This window comes from Diplotaxodon limnothrissa, linkage group LG20 (assembly GCF_057381915.1).
Source record: "Diplotaxodon limnothrissa isolate DT_005_m linkage group LG20, D_limnothrissa_male_GT1.1, whole genome shotgun sequence".
Taxonomy (NCBI): Eukaryota; Metazoa; Chordata; class Actinopteri; order Cichliformes; family Cichlidae; genus Diplotaxodon; species Diplotaxodon limnothrissa.
The window spans coordinates 12,825,697-12,845,462 of record NC_140615.1 but is presented as its reverse complement, the minus strand read 5'-3'; the positions used below and the strand labels follow the sequence as shown (position 1 = coordinate 12,845,462).

The 19,766-nt window shown below is 42.4% G+C and overlaps 1 protein-coding gene across 1 annotated transcript in view; it reads right to left on the bottom strand.

Moving 5' to 3' along the window:
• mtor (mechanistic target of rapamycin kinase) overlaps window positions 1-19,766 on the bottom strand; it is a 78,540-nt gene that overhangs the window by 12,327 nt on the left and 46,447 nt on the right. Inside the window, exons 31-42 of the mRNA XM_085345446.1 lie at window positions 17,285-17,385; window positions 16,588-16,703; window positions 13,628-13,705; window positions 13,038-13,145; window positions 9,490-9,615; window positions 8,730-8,861; window positions 4,257-4,372; window positions 1,747-1,864; window positions 1,044-1,241; window positions 572-672; window positions 290-386; window positions 81-179 (exon numbers count right to left, since the gene is read on the bottom strand). Of these exons, the coding sequence (XP_085201572.1) occupies window positions 81-179; window positions 290-386; window positions 572-672; window positions 1,044-1,241; window positions 1,747-1,864; window positions 4,257-4,372; window positions 8,730-8,861; window positions 9,490-9,615; window positions 13,038-13,145; window positions 13,628-13,705; window positions 16,588-16,703; window positions 17,285-17,385 (1,390 nt within the window). The remainder of the gene's footprint in view (window positions 1-80; window positions 180-289; window positions 387-571; window positions 673-1,043; window positions 1,242-1,746; window positions 1,865-4,256; window positions 4,373-8,729; window positions 8,862-9,489; window positions 9,616-13,037; window positions 13,146-13,627; window positions 13,706-16,587; window positions 16,704-17,284; window positions 17,386-19,766) is intronic.

Here is a 19,766-nt window from a genome sequence, read left to right as displayed (position 1 = left end):
TAACTTTTCATAAAAGAAATATGGCTGTGTGGCTGTTCTGTGTTCTAAAATATAGCCTCCAGTAGAATAAGCAGACTTACCTGGGGATGATATCGTCCAATGTCGGTTAGCAGCTGGTGGATCAGACGGCCCACCAGGGCTCGAGGGGTGTCGATTCGAGCTATAAGCTGCGGGATGACCTGTAAATATAAAAACATTGCACTATTCTCTCAAAATTGCACTCAAATCAGCCTTTTCTCCCACCCAAAAAAATATTTTTCATATGATTTTATTTCTCTACATATATTACCTGCAGCCAGGTGTCTATTTGAATGGTCTTGATGCCTTCCACCAGAGCTTCATTCACTTCGGGCCAGTGACCATAATCAAACCACAGAGTCAAAACCCTGAGCAGTAGAAAACAAAATAAAACTAGACACTCTCTTCCTTTTTGACCATTGTGAATCAATCACAGTCAGCCACTAGAGGGCCTCCTGTATTCACATAGCATGTATGGGTGCTCTTTGGGCTACTTGTCCAGTGTGTGTGTGTGTGTGTGTGTGTGTGTGTGTTACAGTCAGACACAACTCACCTAAGCGTGTCCTGCAAGTTATTTCCTCTGGACAGGGAAATGGAGCGGAAAAAACCTTGCACAGCAGGAACTGTGTACAGGAGCAACGTCTTTGAGAGGTCCTAAAGCGAGAGAGTATAAAAAAATATGCTTTTCATGATTAAAAAACAAACAGTCAGATGACACAAGTCAAGCTGCAGTTTTCAGCCATGTCAGTCTTGACTTTTGACCATTTTGATGTCAAATATTGCGGTTTTAGATTTATGTGGTGTATTATCAGTTTGAACCTGAATTCTTATATGTTTAATGTGTTTTAGATGACAGCGAGACATTAAAAGATTCTGACTGATGAACAGTTTTGAAAATTGGCGATAATATGTGTATAATGGCTTACACACCAAGTCAGGTATGTTAAGTATCATAAAGCACTAGCTGAATTTAGAGCGCTTGGACAAGAGGACACCGAATGCTCAGTGTCATTTCCGTAACTCACCTCATTGACCTTCTTCTGACCTGGTGAGGGCACAGGACTGGGATCAGTGCTGTCAACCTCACTGTCGCTGTTGCTGGCTTCACTATTAGCACTGGCACCACTGGCGTGCCGCAGCTTCTTCTTTTCATCTCGCCCTTGGTTTTGGTGTTTGTAGTGCAGCACTGCCTCAAAATTCATCACAGCCCAGGCGTGCCAAGCCTGCCGAAAGATGGTTCAAACTGAGTGAAACTGGTGTTCGGAGCTATTAACTGGAAATAACTTCCACGTTTGTTCATGATGTCATTTTCCAGTTTGCTATGGGACAGATATCTCCCAGGGCGCTGTAATTTCTCTCATACAAACATATGAGTTTGATGTTTGCACTGTTATGCAACCTGCTATTAAAGGTTGAAGCTGAAGCAAGTTGGTGAAGATGGATGGGGAGAGAGTCTGTAGAGACATCTCTGTAGCCTGCAGCACAGGCAGAAAAAGCAGAGATGCTTTCAGCTCTTCCATCACCACATATCTTTGATGTGATGGAGCGCAGAAAACAATTGGAGAGTATCTACTGAGCAAAATAATAAGGGCGCAGGAATGGAGGTCTAAGGTTTTCGTAGTGGCATAACAGGGCTGAGACGTTTACTTACTGACACAGCTGGGATTTTATTGCAGCCAGAGAGAGAAGCCAAACGTTAAAGGTCAGAGTTAAAAGAGAGGAGCTGACCTTGTACCAGTTGCGGTCATGCTCAGTTGAATTGCTGTAATACTGCAGAACTTTGGGGATGGTGCTCTCATTGATGCCCTGCAGACTGAGCTGCCACTCCCCCAGCTTCAAGAAACATCTAAATGGAGAAAGAGAGAAGAGGGAAATTCACTCTAACATTAGTACTTCAATCACATGTAAATATACCATTTTGACTGGCAGAAAGAAGTTATTTGGTGCACTATATATTATAAGTCAGATTTAAGCCCTTGATATTTCTGGCATTAAGAATAAAAACCTCTTTTAGACCATGAGAAGGTAATAAAGATCAGCGCCATTAAGAGAAGCTCTGCAGAAGAAGATAATTCAGTGACTACATTAGTGACAAGGAAACAAATGTACGCCAGGGACAAGCCAAAAAGAAATATCTCCATGAGTTTATAAGCTTGCTTATGTTGTCATTGCTTATAAAGACTTGGCAGTCACATTCAGGAAATCCAAGGGTAGTTTATATAAAAAGGTCCGATAATGATGCACAGCTTGGAAGTCTCATAAGCATATATCAGAAGTAGTAATACGTGAGGCAACAGTTCATTTATCTACTGAAAGGCTGGAGATTTTCAATTATCCAAACCAATTTTCCTCTAATTTAACCCAACGGTGAGCTTTGTGGCATCCCAGGAGGACTTTGCTCAATCCATCATCCAAAAAAACACAGATGCTTACAGGCAAAAGTCAAACTAGTTGTGCTTGGCAGGGCCAAGACACATAATTCAGATAAAACTACTCTAAACTGAGAAACTGGCAAGAACTGCTTTGTCACACCATCTATCAGTACTGTGAATATGTCAGAGCCCCTCCAATAAATTGCCTTTTGGATTACGTAATTTCGTACGAGTGCTTTTCCATGCAGATGTACAGCTCAAGTTCAGCATCTGTGTGGAACTGTGTCCGTAAACTGTTGACAGGTTCAACTTTTACTGAAAGAAGGAGTTAAGGCGAGGCATCTGGTGACATTGGAACATGTTTCTTCCGGCTGCAGACCCCAGAGTTATTGATTAGTATCAGTGGAATTATACAGGATAGTTTGGGGGTGGAGGTGTCTGTATGACTGTGTATATGTGAGTGTCTGAGCAGTCCAGGTGTTCTCCATACCATGTAGTCAGGCTGTATTAAAGAAAGTGTGTCAGAATGTCTAGAGAGAACCCGTCCTGACTGACAGCGTACAGGTGTTTTTCCCCGTCATGCATTTTTTTCTTCTTTTTTTTTTTTACACAACCATTCTGTGGAAGATGAAAAAGTGAGTGGAAAAAGCCCCTTCTACCCACGTTCCCACTTATGTGTTGTCACGTTTGATTTATGAGATGGGAGGGTACACATGACTGCTCTGTGCACATGGCCAAATGACACTGTGTGATTTACTGTACATGGATTATACCTGTTCCCATGCAACACCTCTTGCTTATTTTGACTTATTTGAGAAACAATGCAGCACATCCAAATTCTTTAAAAAGTAATCAGTCTCTTCTGCACAAAGAAAAGCAGCTAAACCATAAAAGAAGGAAGTCTTAGATATCTTTCTCAAATATTTTGATGAGCCCACAAGAGCGTGCATCTTTTTTAACAGTCTGAAGTCTTTCCCAGTCATTTTTGGGAACATGAAACCTTCCATTTTCTCAGCCCAAAAAAAAAAAAAAAAAAAAAATCACAATCTAAAACCACACAACAGCTACTGGAATGTCGAGTTTTCAAAAGACTTTACTGCATCTTTCTTCCACTGTGAGGTGAGGTGATGATAGGGTAAAGGTGCAAACCAATGTGCCAGGACTATCAAATGAACAGCACAGCGCCTACTGGAAAAGGTGCAAACTAACAGCACTGTGGTGGTGATACCCATCAGCATGGTGCCACATTTCCTGCCAATAGATTTGTTTATTGAAAGCTTTGAGCCTTGGAAGAACAGAAAAAACTAAAATCACACAGGATGCCGGTGGATTTGTAAAAGGTGCTATGCCAGAATGGGTCACGCTCGTGGAAATAAAACTGCACTGGACATGACCCTACGTGTTTAGAGCATGAGGGAGGAAATACATGAGGTTACTTTTTCCTTGCCTCAGCATGTTGCTTTGAGTTTTCTCTGCCATGCCAGAGTGGGTATACAGAGACTGGCAAAGGGGAATAAATTCTCAGCTTCTTAAATGATTTCTTTAAAACTAAAGCTACAACATTGCAGTTCTGAAAGTCCACTTCTATTTTTCCATCTTTAAAGAAAACTCAACTTAAAATGCAACCATTTAATGTTCTGATGTCAATATTAACATAAGTGATGGCCCTTGTTACACTCAGTTAACTCAGAAAAGTGTGACAGTGAGTCAGTGTGAATAATCCCAGGATTATGAAACTGAAATAACAAACAGGTTTAATTTTCCTTGTTAACTCGTTACACTTCCTCCTGTGACATGTTCTCCAAGAAAGCTTGTATTTGTTTGGCGATACGTCTGTGTTACTGTGTTTCCAGAAAAAGGTCAGACCTGGCCATCAGCTTGTAGAGCTCCTGCTTCCGCTGATGGTCCTCAGCTGCAACGGCGTGTTGAGCTTGCTGTTGCACTCCTTGCACAAAATGCTGCATGTGCTGGAAAGCGTCGATCTGGAGAGATGCAAATAGCAATAGCAAATAAACTTTAGCATGACTTTAAAATATATTTGTGTACGGTTTGCATCCTAACGAAATCAGTTAAGTCAAACTACACAAACTGCACATTTATGATTAGTCTTTTATTTCTGGTTTGACAGGTTTGTGAGTGTTTTATCAACGCTGATCACTTTTTTAATTCGTGCATTCACGACAACCAACAGCAAACACTGTTTTCTGAACATATCAGTGTCGGTGGGCTTACTGTTGGTTCTACAGGGGAAAGCCTGCTATTCTGTTTTGCTAGCACACCTCTGCAGTCAAGGTTTTTGTTAAGCTGGTTAAGACCTCCTATGACGTGATCTTAAAGCAAAGAAAAGTGTCCTATACACTATTCAACATCCCCAGACTTGCAATGCTGACCAGTAATCTGCATCTTTTTCACCTGATCATCTGCATGAATGCATATATATGAATGACTTTAAGATCACAGTTTGAAACAAGAGAAAACAGATAAAGCCATCATTTCCAAAAGCATTGCCTTTAATGCTAATTTGACTATTACTGGTAGATGCCTTACTACTGTGTGATTCAGTCATCAGTGACAGGGCTACAGCACGATCAGCGGGGCCTATCGCGCGGTGCCGCGCGCGTCACTCGGACTTTCTGACCACGTCATGATCCACCTGATCCCCACGTACAGACAGAGGCTGAAGCTCTCCAAACCTGTCGTGAGGACCAAAAAACTGTGGAGCAACGAGGCTGTGGAGGAGCTTCGCACGTGTTTGGAGACCACAGACTGGGACACAATGAAGGCTGCTTCTAACAGCTTGGACGAGTTTACGGACACTGTCACCTCCTATATCCACTTCTGTGAGGACAGCATTGTGCCATCACGCACCAGGGTGAGTTATAACAACGACAAACCCTGGTTTACTCCTAAACTCAAAAAGCTGTGGCTGGAAAAGAGTAAGGCGTTCAGAAGCGGAGACAGGGACTGCTACAGAGAGGCCAAGTACAGGTTCACTAAAGAAGTGGACATTGCCAAACATCAGCACTCTGAGAAGATGCAGCAGCAGATCTCAGAGAATGACTCGGCCTCTGTGTGGAAAGGTTTTAGGAATATTACAAACTACAAGCCTAAAACCCCCCACTCCACTGATGACTTGCTCTTAGCCAACACCCTTAACGACTTCTACTGCCGTTTTGACGAGCCATCAGGCAGCCTTCACACCTCCAACGACCCCAACAATAGAGGCACTTTGGACACTCATTCCCCCACCTCTCCCCCCTCCATAGAGCCATCACCACCTTCAAACTGTTCACCTGCAACACCCGCCCCCTCACCCCACACAAAAGAGGATTTCACACCACCTCCTCCGACCACAACTCTTCATATTCATGAAGCAGATGTGAGGAAGCAGTTTAGGAGTCTGAATGCTCGGAAAGCTCCCGGCCCAGACGGTGTGTCTCCTGCCACCCTCAGACACTGTGCAAACGAGCTGGCCCCAGTGTTTTCTGGCATCTTCAACTCCTCACTGCAGGCATGTCATGTGCCTGCCTGCTTCAAGTCCTCTACCATAATCCCTGTCCCCAAGAAACCTAGGATCACTGGACTAAATGACTACAGACCCGTGGCTCTGACATCTGTGGTCATGAAGTCATTTGAGCGCCTAGTTCTCTCCCATCTCAAGACCCTCACGGCCCCCCTCCTGGACCCCCTGCAGTTTGCATATAGAGCCAACAGGTCTGTAGACGACGCCATCAACATGGCCCTACACTTCATCCTGCAGCATCTGGACTCCCCAGGAACCTACGCCAGGATCCTGTTTGTGGACTTCAGCTCTGCCTTCAACACCATCCTTCCAGACCATCTCCGAGGCAAGCTTTCCCAGATGAATGTGCCTGATCCCATCTGCCGGTGGATCACTGACTTCCTGACGGACAGGAAGCAGCACGTGAGGCTGGGAAAGAATGTCTCGGACTCCCGGACCATCAGCACCGGCTCCCCTCAGGGCTGTGTTCTTTCTCCTCTGCTCTTCTCCCTGTACACCAACTGCTGCACCTCCACCCACCAGTCTGTCAAGCTAATCAAGTTCGCAGATGACACCACCGTCATTGGGCTCATCTCGGACGGGGACGAGTCTGCCTACAGGAGGGAGGTTGAACGTCTGGTGTCTTGGTGCAGCCACAACAACCTGGTGCTGAATGCCCAGAAGACAGTGGAGATTATTGTGGACTTCAGGAAGCACACAGCCCCACTCCCCCCCATCATCCTGACTGACACCCCCATCACCTCTGTGGACTCATTCCGCTTCCTGGGTACCACCATCACCCAGGACCTGAAGTGGGAGCCCACCATCACCTCCGTCATTAAGAAAGCCCAGCAGAGGATGTACTTCCTGAGGCAGCTGAAGAAATTCAACCTGCCAACACGGACGATGATGCAATTCTACACTGCAATCATCGAGTCCATCCTCACCTCCTCCATCACCGTGTGGTACGCTGGAGCCACTATCAGGGACAAACAGAGACTGCAGCGTGTTGTGCGCTCTGCTGAGAAGGTGATTGGCTGCAGACTCCCATCTCTGCAGGACCTGTACACCTCCAGGACATTGCGGCGTGCAGCCCGGATCTCAGCTGACCCTTCTCACCCTGGACACAGTCTGTTTGACCTGCTCCCCTCAGGCAGGAGGCTCCGGTCCATTCGCACCAGAACCTCTCGCCACAAGAACAGTTTCTTCCCCTCTGCTGTTGGACACATGAACAATAACCACACGACTGTCCCCGCCACTAACACATGACCCTACGCTGTGTCACTGCATCATTTCATGTTTGGCACTGATCACCACCTGCACTCATGTATATATCTTTCTACGTAGCACTCATAATTCTTATTCTCATGTATATATCTCATGTATATCGCATGCACCACCTGCACTCATGTATATATCTTTCTACGTAGCACTCATAATTCTTATTCTCATGTATATATCTCATGTATATCGCATGCACATATCTTTCTTTCTACATAGCACTTTAATTCTCATTGTCTGCACTGAAGCACCGCAGCAATTTCCTAATGTTGTAAACCTCAACATCTGGCAATAAACCCATTCTGATTCTGATTCTGATTCTGATTCTAATGTCCCTGAACATTTTAAAACCCAGAAACAGTAGGGTCCTGCCCCTGCTCTTGGTCTCTGTTTTTATATTATTTGTCAGTTGAGCAGAGCAGCTGGTCCTGGCAACAGCAGTGCTCATGCTCACACTCACACTTACCTAAGTCCCCTAATGAGAATGCAGCCTGGAGCCACATATGCTATTTAACACCTAGAAATAAATCTGGACATGTTTAAGTGCGTTTGGGGGTGTGTATACTGTTTGCGAATGGGTGCAAGTGTGCTTGCGTGTGTAAAATGGCACAGGGTGACACACACATTGAAACCTTGAGTCACTGCCACCAGTATTTGGCAGTTTGACCTGTGTTACTGTGCTGAATGCTGGAACACAGAAAGAACAAGTGTTTCTGAAGAAGTACTAACATTTATTAGCACTTTTTCCATTGTTGCCATGGATATTTAAGATTAATAACAACATTCATGTAAATGTAACAGCTGGGTTGTTTTACTGATCAATGAAATATTGTAATTCTGTCAAATCTGCCACTTATCACAGCACTCTGCAAAATTATACATTTCCATCCACAGTTGCTGCTGGAAGCCCAACTTAAGTAAAAACTGAATAAAACTTAATTCACAATTGAACAATATTGCATTGCAAATATGTTAACAATGGCTTTTTTTTTTTCAATCCCCCAAAATGCTCTTTCAAATTGTATTTCAGGAAAAAAAATCCCCTAATGATTATAATTATGGAGCCTGTTGAGGAAAGATTTACAGACGTATCTGAAGACAAGATTGCATAACAGATTTTTCCTCTGGCTGTCACCGACTGCCTGCACTGATACATGCCAATTAATGTAAGAACCAGTGCTCACTACACTGTTTAAACTTGTGGGCAGCAGACACAAGCACTGATGTCTCATCATGTTTTAATTTAAAATGGTGAGTCTTCTGTCAGAATTACATATCCAGCAATAAATAAACAAGCAATTAACATTTTTCACATTATTTATGTTATTTCTGGCTCATTTAAACCTTTCAAATGAATAAATCGGCTGTTTATGAAATTACTGTATGGTGACTAATATAAGCACTCCCTTTCTAGCCTCCACAAAACTTTGATCATTACTTCATTTATTCTCAAAACACGCATACAAGAGTGATAAATTAGATCTCTAGTCATGCTGCCCTTTGCTTTTTAGGAAACATTAATTTTGAACCTACAAAAACATTGTTGATGGTCCTACCTTGCGGCCGCTCTTCCACATGTACTTCATGTAAGCATAGGTAACGTGAGGGTGGGTTGTAGGCAATGGGTGATCAAGTTGCTTGGAGGGGTCAACACCTAGGAGGAGGACCAGGGTCTTATGGGCCAGTGCCTAGAGGGAGAAAGTGGCCAAGAAAAAGTACCCGAGTCAGAAGACTCACAGTTCAAGAAGAATTTGGAAGATGAAATCACAGATATTACCCCTGACTTTTAGGGACTTGCAAAACTACAGAAACATCAACCTGTATTTGTCTTTAGTTGAAAACAGGTTTTCAGAAAAGAGGAAGACAGATTAAGACATTAAGATGGCCGTTCTCGTCTACTTTTAATGTAACAGTGAGTTATTGGAGATTCTGCTATCTTTTGTGTGCACTTAAATATAATAAGAGCAGATGTGGAAAAAATAGCCAACCATCTACCATCAATTATAAAAACGTTGAGGTCAGGGACAGAAAATTGCACAAATTTAATAGAGAAGATATGAACGATCAGGTTTCTAAACAGTGCTGATTGAAGGTGTGCAGCTGTTCTACTTTCATCAGTGCCAGCTAAAAACATTTCAAATGAAATATCATTTCATTTCAGGAGTTCATAGTTGCACTTCACTTTGTTAGAAATGACCTTCCTTTTTCCTCCTGGAAAAACTGATCAGAATCAGCTCTGATTTTGTTCTGAGTGCTGTGTGACTAGAATTCATCTGTAGAATCCCTTCCCTTGTACAAACATGTCACTGTACTCACCAGGCGTCCGCTCTTGCCACAAAGACTGGCATATTTCAACCAGGTCCTCATGTCTTCGTGGGGGCTGATGACCAGAGATCTGACCATTAGGATCCTCTGCCAATCCTCTACAATGCGCTGACAGCCCTGAAGGAAAACACATATTGTTGCTCCGTCACATTGTTCAGAGAGAGAGGTACCTACTAGTGAACCTTGAGAGAACAAACACACGTGAGGGAGATGTATGCTTCAATGACTTCACTATTATTTGTTTTAAATGCCCACAGTAAGTACAGGCTCACATGGCAGAAAAAGATAAATATACAGGTCTCATATTTATATTTGCAAGACCACTGCCTCTATTAAACAAACATTTAACCTTTAGCAGTACAACAAATCATCTACAAAGATATCTTGAAGGAATTCTTTAATTTAATGTTTATGTTAACTGTATTTCCTTAAATGGTAAAACTATAATGGGACCTTTCAGTAAGCTGAAATGTTAGGGTAAAGTTCAACACTACATTTTTTGTAGTAAGCTTAACATGATGGGATAAAGACCTACGTACAGGTCACATCTGGCTTGAACTATGCTCAGTAACTATAATAGCTAACACAGTTTAGTTTGGATTAAACCACAAGAAATCATTGGCATTGTGCTTATGAGGTATGAAGCCACATTATCCAATTCATCCACGTTGACTGAAGGGAACAAATGCACCTGAATGCGCATCATGATGGACAGATGGTCTTAAACGACATCACTGCAGTGATGTAGCTGTCCTTCCAGACACAAGAATAAACCCATTTCATTTAATTAAACAGAATAAAAATTTCCAATATGTTTTAAAATATTATGGTTTTGATTGAAAATGAACTGCGAGGTGAAACAGCTGAAGAACGCAAGTAAAAAACAAAGAGCTTTTATTGAGAGGCAATCTGCCTGAATTTGCCAAAAGAATCTGTTATATAAACGAGTAGGAAAAAGGCTTAAAAATATCCCCTACAAAGACTGGAGGGGTGAGCTGTTTTAAAATACGTGCACAGAAGTACAGAGAAATACACATAAGTCCTGAAATCCTCAACCTTTTCTTAGAGGAATATTAAAATGTTTCACGACTTGCATTTGTTTGAGAAACAGAACACAAAAAAGGGGGAAAAAAGGACTGATCCTTTAACAGACACTTGGCCTTAGTCCGCGACTGAAACTGGGGTTTAAATGGACAGAAGTGCAAGAAATCAATCTGATACACCGATGAACAAACATCAGGGGGCTGTGTTTTCTTGCACCTTTACCACACCTGCAAAACTTTGATGAGGGATAAGCTGTTTAAGGGAAAAAGCACTTAACAGCAGGACACTCGTGGACAGATGTGTGGACTCTGTCAAATAACAAATACACAGTTTGATCCCCAACACAAGGTAAGATGACTGGGAAATACTATTTTATAAACTCGTGTGCAATGTTGAGTAGAAAAAGAGTCACAAGTGTTCTGTAATCAAGGGGGGAAATCTCCGAAACATAAAGCCAACTGGAAGTAGAGGAAACTGCCATTACTCTACTTCCCAGTTGAGGCTGCTCCAACAGAGAGTCAATCTCCAGAGACTTCAACATTAAAACATTAGACCATTCAGAAGCATATTCACAGCGCGGTGCAAAGACAGTTTCAACCTCTGTCCAGAAACCCACTATGAGTGGGGTCAGTTTGTTTTTGTTTTTTTGCTATAACCTGGATAACTGAGTTAAACGCATTGCTGTGCTAAAGACAACTGCTGTATGTTAGGCCTCGCTTCTATTTCTTCATGTCAGTAACTTGGACCTCTTCACTGTTTGTGTGTGCTGTTGGTTGCCTTTTTCAGCAACTAATGGATTAACTACAGTGATACAGACAAACTGGCTGTGATTCAGCACATTTGTGCTTCAGTTTTGGTGAATGAAATACTAATGTTTTATTAGTCTGTCTTTTTTTTTTTTTGTACAGATTAACTAGCATTTGCACTTGTGTCTTGAACCAATGCAGTTAATTAATGTAGCTGGGTAATCAAACTTGCTATAAAACTTGCTACAATAACTTTAACTTTTTTTTTTCCATATAGGATAACTTCTGGCTCTAACCCCCCCCCCCCCCATGCTAACATTGAAACTTCAAAATGCAGAGTCCAGAACCAGTGTGTGACGATAGCAGCTTTTATACTGTCTGTGGATGTGATACTTTGGTTTAACAAAAGTGTTAAAAATACAACAATCCAAAAATCACATATCACCCATATTGTTCATACACTCCACGTATTTCGGTTTTTGTTTTTGTTCAATCAAAGCCAGTGTCCTTTGTTGTATCTCGGGACATTACTGTGACCTTCTGGAGTGGGAGGAAAGTGATCCAATTGCATTAAGCGCGCTGGCATTTCCACGTCAGACTGTCCAAAAAAACCTAAAAAAACAACATACTAAAAAAATCTGGGCAGGGACACAGTGTCTTCAGATGACTACACGGTTCCTGGCATGTGGTAAAGGTGAAGGATGACACAGGTTTTTGCATTTCAATTCCGAAAATTTTCCAGAGCAGTGTCCCTAACATCTGAGCAGGAGAAGAGAAGCAGGAACTCCAAAAAGGGCTGATCTTAAGCCATATAATTAATGCTGCATTAGAACAACTAGACTGATATGATTTAAAGTGTTAGGAATGGTGCATCACAGATCAAAATTTTAACAGTCTTTCTCTCTGACTTAATATCCCTCCCCTCAGCGTGCACATAAAAGGGCGAAACACAGTTAATTAAGATGTCACGCAAAATGGAAAAGATGTACTTGAACTTCATTATTTTACACTGGATGACATTCGTCTCAAATACCAAAGACTTGGCAGGCTGTAAATATTTCCCAACCGCTTGTGGAGTCAAGGTTGTTCCAAACATCCTTGTATTTCATTTAACAACATATACAACACTGAAATTCACAATTAATAATGATATAATCAGTCAAATGAGGAGTTTACAGTTGGTTTACAGTGTGGATTACATCAAACGAGCCACCCTTTTCATTTTTTTTTCATGACACTAATGGTACGCAAAGTCACTATATGATCAAAATTAATCTTCTTTTCTTTATTAGTCTGTGCACATGTTTGAGGAGGTTAATTTACTCTTAAAAAAATTTTACGACTTATAACTGTGAATTGTTCCTTTAGGGCACGGGTAGGCAACACAGGCCTCGAGTGCCCGTGTCTTACAGGTTTTAGATGTGTCCTTGATGCAACACAGCTGATTCAAATGGCTAAATTACCTCCTCAACATGTCTTGAAGATCTCCAGAGGCTGGTAATGAACTAATCATTGATTTCAGGTGTGTTGACCCAGGGCGAGACTACGTCAATTAAAAAGTAGAAGGCAGACAGTTTACGTCAACTTCCACAGGCCGGGGGTGACATGTGAATGGATGGGTGATGTGGTGCATTCACTGGGCATTTGGAACTGGAATACTACAGAGTAGGCACTGCGCTACAGTATCATATTTATTAAATAAACATCATAAAATAATATTGTTTGTGTCCACATATCGTGTGCTATTACCTGAAGCCTCTCCCACCATGTTTCCCTGATGATTTCCCTTCTCTCTGGCACCAGCTTATACTGGATTACCTCCTCTAGTTCTGACAACATCTGGCAAGACACCATGGCCTGACAAAGAAAAAAACATACTCAGATTACTTACACAGATACTGAGTATAACAGTTGATTATAGCAGTTACATTGCTAAGATGGAGCTTCTGTGAATCATTAAAAGATCATAACAGCTTTTAAAATGATCAGAAATTGCAAACAAATGCATTCATTAACCCACTGGACCCAACTGTGCAGCTTCAGTAAACATTAGTTATACCGATATCAATAGTTGTTTTGTTTTTTTTCCATATCTCTACCATGTTTACTGCTGCACTATGGATCAAAATCTACTATGATCAGATTTCATATTAACAGCTCTTTTCTAGTTTCAGCTGTTGATATGTTTGGATAATACCATTTAGATACACAATGAAACAGACACAGCTGTGGCATGACATTTAGGGTTTGAAACTTGGAAGTCAAATGAAAATTCAATTTTATAGCTGTTACATAAGCTCACTGCATATGAATGCTATGAAAAAGATGGTAACATTTACCCCGTAGGCTCGACTGTAGCTCTCTCCCGCCATGGCAGTGAGCTCGGCATCCAGGAGGTCTCTTGCTTTGTCAATGCACTGCATTAAAAGCACAAAAAAAGTATAGTGTTACATTTAAAACATCCCTAGTTTATCACCACACATAAATGTAAATATGCTACATCCCCCCCATCGTTTTCAAAAAACTTTCCTGAATGCTCCAACTATTAGTTAGCAAACGGGGCCTTGAATTCTCTCTAAATACACCACTGGTACTACTGGTTGCAGAGGGCATTTCCTCAAGCTTGTCCCCTGAATGTACCATAGCACAATGTCACACTCTCCTAAAAACTCCCTGCGTCAGGACTGGCTAGGTTTGGGTAACACTAGGAAATAAAAACACTTGGTATAAAAGCACAAAGTCATGCTACAGCCTCCTGTTCAAACCTTTCTTACTTAAGAGCTGCCAACAGTGACACATTAATGCAATTAGGACTAGAATGCCTGCTTGTATAGGAAAATGATCTGATGCACTGCTGAGTGCCAAACATTTTATAAGGACAAGTAAATGAACTGTTGAGAGCAACAGTACAAAAGTTATGTAACCACGCTTAAGGCTGTCAAATGTGTCTTAAAAATAACGTCAATTTTTACACAATTACAGAAACAGAGCGGGGAAATGCAGGCTGACAAAGAACTCACAATGGAAGCTCTTAGTCAAGGTTCTTGCTATGAACAGAATACAAAAACCTTTTCTTTTCCATTCACTCTCCTCCCTCCTTCACTACATTTGGAGTTTTGGAGTGTATCACACACTCAGCAAGTCTCCAACTTTCCCTGTGAGACTTCTCCAAATTCAAGGATGCTGCAAACATTCCATTACCGGTGAATGCGTACCCCGAGGGGCAGAAATACCGTAACTGAGACAAAGACCCGATCCAGAGTAGCTAAAGGGACAAACAAGGACACACATATTCTAGCTGCAAGTCTGCTGATTTTTGAGCTTGTACAGTCAATGTTTTTGGGAACTGTTATTAGAGGGAAGGTAAAATGAGAGGATTACTGAGGAAGCGTCTAAGACCAGGGCACACAGCTGTTTCAGACCAACTCCCACCAATTATTTTTTGTGGGGAGGGAAAGGAGCAACTGCATGCCAAAACAACTCCTCAGGCACGCACAACAAGATGGTGGTGGGGATGAGGTGACAATGAAGCTGCTTCTTTATAGTCTTCACTCTGTTATGGTCCTGTTTACTCCTGAATTACCACGCTGGGGCCTCATTGAAAATGTGCAGTCCAGACGACTCCTGATAAATGCAGTGTCTGGTTCCTGGCAGCACAACCAACCATCACCCAAGGATTCTGTTCTTTTACGACAAGGTTGCATTTACGGTTTAAGTTCAGTGATATTAGCTTATGATTGCAGTGTAGTATAACAGCCTGTGTATGACTGTTTAGGCCCAAATCAGCCACTGCAGAGGAAAAAACAAACAAAAAACATAACTAGGCCTTGAAACAAAGCCCAGTTGTGACTGAGATGTCAAAAAGAGGAATGTGACTTGCAAAACCCACAAGAAAATGTACAAATCAAACGCATTCAGAGAGCAGACGTATCATAAATCTTGTGCAAGGAGCATGACTAGTGTCTACACATCATCAGTTCAACAGACCAAACAGTGGGCTTTATAAAGCAAAGCAACCTGAAACCATTCACACAGATGCCGTCCAAGTCTCACGGAGCACATGTCTGGTTGTTGGGGGTATAGAGGAAAGAAAGCGTCAGCCAGCCTCTCAAGTGCGAGGATTACCAACGGCATCCGGAAAACTAGACTGATCTCATGTCGATGTTCGAGCTTTCTCCCTCTCTGCATCTGCTTCTCATTCCTCCTCTTTCATTGGTAAATGGTAAATGCCCTGCATTTGTATAGCGCTCTAAGGACCCCAAAGCGCTTTACACTACATTCAGTCATTCACCCATTCACACACACATTCACACACTGGCAATGGCAAGCTACGTTGAAGCCACAGCTGCCCTGGGGCGCACTGACAGAGGCGAGGCTGCCGGACACTGGCGCCACCGGGCCCTCTGACCACCACCAGTAGGCAAACATGGGGTTAGTATCTTGCCCAAGGATACTTGGCATGCAGCCAGGAGGCAGCCTGGGATCGAACCACCGACCTTCTGATTAGTGGCTGACCTGCTCTGCCACCTGAGCTACAGCCACCCCATTGTGAGTGGCTTCTTGTCAGCAAAAAGTCGAAACTTCCCTTATTCTGAAGAATCCTGTGGGCCACACCTGGACCCAATCTCTAAATTGTGTGTGGTGTGGGAGGGCTGTGAAGGGAAAGAGAGGTCAGAGGAAGCAAGTCTCCAGGGCTTTTGATGGTGAGAAGGGGACACGGAGGATGAGTCGAGGGTAGCTGAAGAAGCAGGTGAGGCATGTGTGCGTGAGACGTTCCTCCATCCAGTTTGAACAAATGCATCTCCAGGGACAATGAACTCATCTACAATCCTCAAACGTGATCAGATGAGGAAAACACAACCCACCTGACCTCCACCAGACCTTGTCGACATGCAGACAGGAGGACTAATAGGCTCTTTATTTGTTTGAGGATAAATGCCGTAATGATTTCCAATTTGGGGAGTTACATAACATTTCCACACCAAGGAGGTACCACATCATAAAAGAAAAGAAAATACCCAGACCTGGTGTATTTTACTAGTTTTAATGAACAGCCGCAGCTGATGGGAGGAATTTGATCCCTTTTGGAGCTGTAAAACTATTTTATGTTTCTTTACAATGTTTGGTTTTTGGTGATTTGAACATCTCATGCTTTGCTATAAAGACTATGGAAAATTCCAGACAACATAAGACGGGGTAATTTCAAGTGAAGCATGTCTTTATGAGAGCGTATCTAAAAATACACACTTTAGTGTATTTGTATGAGCTGGGCCCATTTGTGAATGATGACTTAACCCACCTGTTGGGCCAATGAGAAGAGGTCCTGATGAAGGGCTAGCACTGCTCTATAAAAAGCCCCATCGTGCGTGTCTCTAGGGATCATACACGTGTACTCTTCCATGCTGTCCCAGTGCCCTGGACAACAATAACGCCACAAAAAAAAGAACAAAGACACGAGTTACGCAAGAACTTTGTCATAATGAGTAAATATTTAAATGTGGTATCTACATATTACTTAGTGTGCAGTCACAGCTACTTTGATCAACGCTCCACCACAGCGTAAATAACGATAACCTCGACATTATGTTTTTCAACATCATCTTCAGAAAGACAAGCCTGCCAGTTGGGTGTCACATCTGGTTTTACCACTTAGTTAGGAAAGTCAAAGCAACAGACCAGAAATCTCTGGGGTTGCTTTAGCAGTGTGTTCCCTGCTTTTCTCCACCATTGCACATTACGATATGTCAATGTTATGACTGGATACTATTCCCATCTGGTTATGCGAGCAAGACTTGGCAAGAGCTGGTACTGTTTTCACTGTTGCATTGTTTCACTGAGTCAGGCAGACAGTGGCTTAAGTGCCCAGCGATGGTATTTTCTGTACCCTGACTGCTAAATATACATATATATATATATCCACATTTTCACTCCAATGACTATTTTGAATAATTATTAATAATTATTTGCAGTCTCATATTAAGTATTTGAGCGATTACCTAGACCCCAGGCAGCAGCAGCAGCCATGCGCGCCATCTTGGCCTGCGTTTCTTCACTGACAAGTGTCCATTCTTCACAACACTGCTGGTGCAACTGGCCCCTGGAAAACATTAACAAAACAAACAAATGTATTTTTTTTTTTTTTTTTTTGCCTGTCCCATTTGGTTCTTTAGCCGTCAGAATTGTTGTCTGAAGATCAACAAGGATACCCAATGGATCATCACGGCCTTGCCGTATTGGTCCATTTGTTCGACCTTTGTTGTTATTATTTATTTTATTTTCAGTTGTTACAGACGGGACAGACATGACTGAGGATAGGAAAGGGAGAAAGAAAGACCGACAAGAAAGCAGGACCGACAGTGCACAATGTGCTTGGAAATAGCAGCCAATAAAGGTGTAGTTTATGTCTATGAACAGTGAACACCCGTGTGCACACCTCTGTGGATCAGCGCGCTTGTATTCAAAAGGTTTCCCCATGTAACGGTCTGCTAGAGGGTGTAGAGAGCCATAGCCCCATCCCCCAGGGCATGAAGCAGGCATGGAGGAGATCCAGGCTCCAGACATCCAGAGGCCCCAGAGTGCGAGAGCCCAAGGAGGACCACCGGAGGGGCATCCGTGCCACCCTCCTGGGAAGAGCTGAGGAGAGCCAGTAGCCACGGAGCAGAAGCCAGAGGGGGATGCAGTGCCCGCCGGCTCTGCCAGCAGAGAACAGGGGTGTGTGAAGACCCGTGTTGTTCTAAGGTGCATTTAAAACACGGGAGAGCATGGTGCTGCTGCCAGAGAGCAGCAGGTGTTAGCACGGCCCCTCCCGAGAACCCTCAATGTCTACATGGATTTAAAATTGAAGGGTGGGCATCTCAGTGTCTGAGATGTCACTCAGCAGTTAGCTGCTGACTAGGAAATAATCCAGACGAGAGTAGGAGTGATGGACATGTGAGAAGAAAGACTATTCCTTACTGTTGGGGTGAAGGGAGCGCCATGCATCGCAAAGGCCATAGTTGCTCATATACTGTTTGATTATATTTGTGGACTGCCAATTGCGCTGAGTTCCTGTTGTGTTGAGCCTATCCATTTCTTCATTTAGTCCAAGGTTGAGGTCGCTGCCAAGAATAAGTGTGCAATCAAGGTTTTTCAGAGAGTGCACTAACAAATCCGTGGAAGAATGAGGGTTCATCAACATTTGGACCATATACACTTACAATACATAGCTTTTTGTTAAATATTGATAATTTAATAATAAGGAATCTACCCTCTGGATCTATAACTGCATTGAGTACTGTAAAATTAACATTTTTATGTATTAAAATTGCTACTCCCCTTTGTCTAGAATTATAACAGGCTACAAACACGTTAGGAAACCAGGTGTTTTAAGTTCGTTTAAACCTGTGACAGGCCTGTGAGTTTCTTGTAATAAAACAACATCTGCCTGTAGTTTTTTAAGCTGGTTAAATATCTTTAACCTTTTTTCTCTGGTGCCAGCTCCATTTACATTCCATGTGACAAACCTTAGTGTGCCCATAATTGTGTGTGTATGTCTAATGATGTACGCTGGGTGTTTCGTTTAGATGGGTGAAGAGAATGTGGAAACATCACTTGTTTGTAAATAGAAAGAGAGAAAAAATGTGTGGTGAGAGGCTCCATAAGTCTGACTATGTGTGTGTATATTCACTAATATGAACAAGCGTGGCTTGCGTGTGTGTCCTATAAGTCTGTGTGCGCTGTGAGGCTGTTGTAAATGTGCTGCCGTTGAGCACATGTGTTTGCGTGGTGTGTGAATATGCAGAAATAGAGGGTGTTGTTTGTAGGTGAGTGGGGAAGTAGGTGATCACAGCAGTGAAAGAAAAGAGAAAGAAAAAAACCACGAGAACGGTGAGCAACAACAACAAAAAAAGAAAAGAAACGAAAACATTCCAATTAAAGCAAACAAATTTAAAGTACTGGAGTGAGATCAACCCCAGAATATGTATAGCATTGAGGGAAAAAACTGAACTTAACATGTCTTGTTAATCAGGTAACAAATAGAACTGAATACTGGAACATTAAATAGACAGCCAAGATGACACTGAACTACAAAAGTCAAAGTAAGATGATGCACAGGAATGTTTTTTTATTGAACAGATACTGATTTGCATATCAGAGGTGTCTAATGGGGAAATTATGGTCCAAAAGTGGTAGCGTGATTGCTTCTGACTGCTTATCTACCTTTAGACAGTATCTGTTGTCAAAGGGAGCAGTGTGGTACAACTGGTCTGTGGGTACTCTTCCTTGTGCTGCTGCTGGTCAATCAGCCAGCGGCAGATAAGACAGAAATTACAACATACAAACTTAGATGAAACTCAGTGTTAAAAACAGTGACAAGTGTCCACTGTAGTCACAGCCTGTATTTTCCATACTGTATATTGTTTAGTCTTTAATGGGTTTTTTCATATTTGTCTTATCTTAACAGGTTTGAGATTCAAAAACATTTAAATTACCCACGAG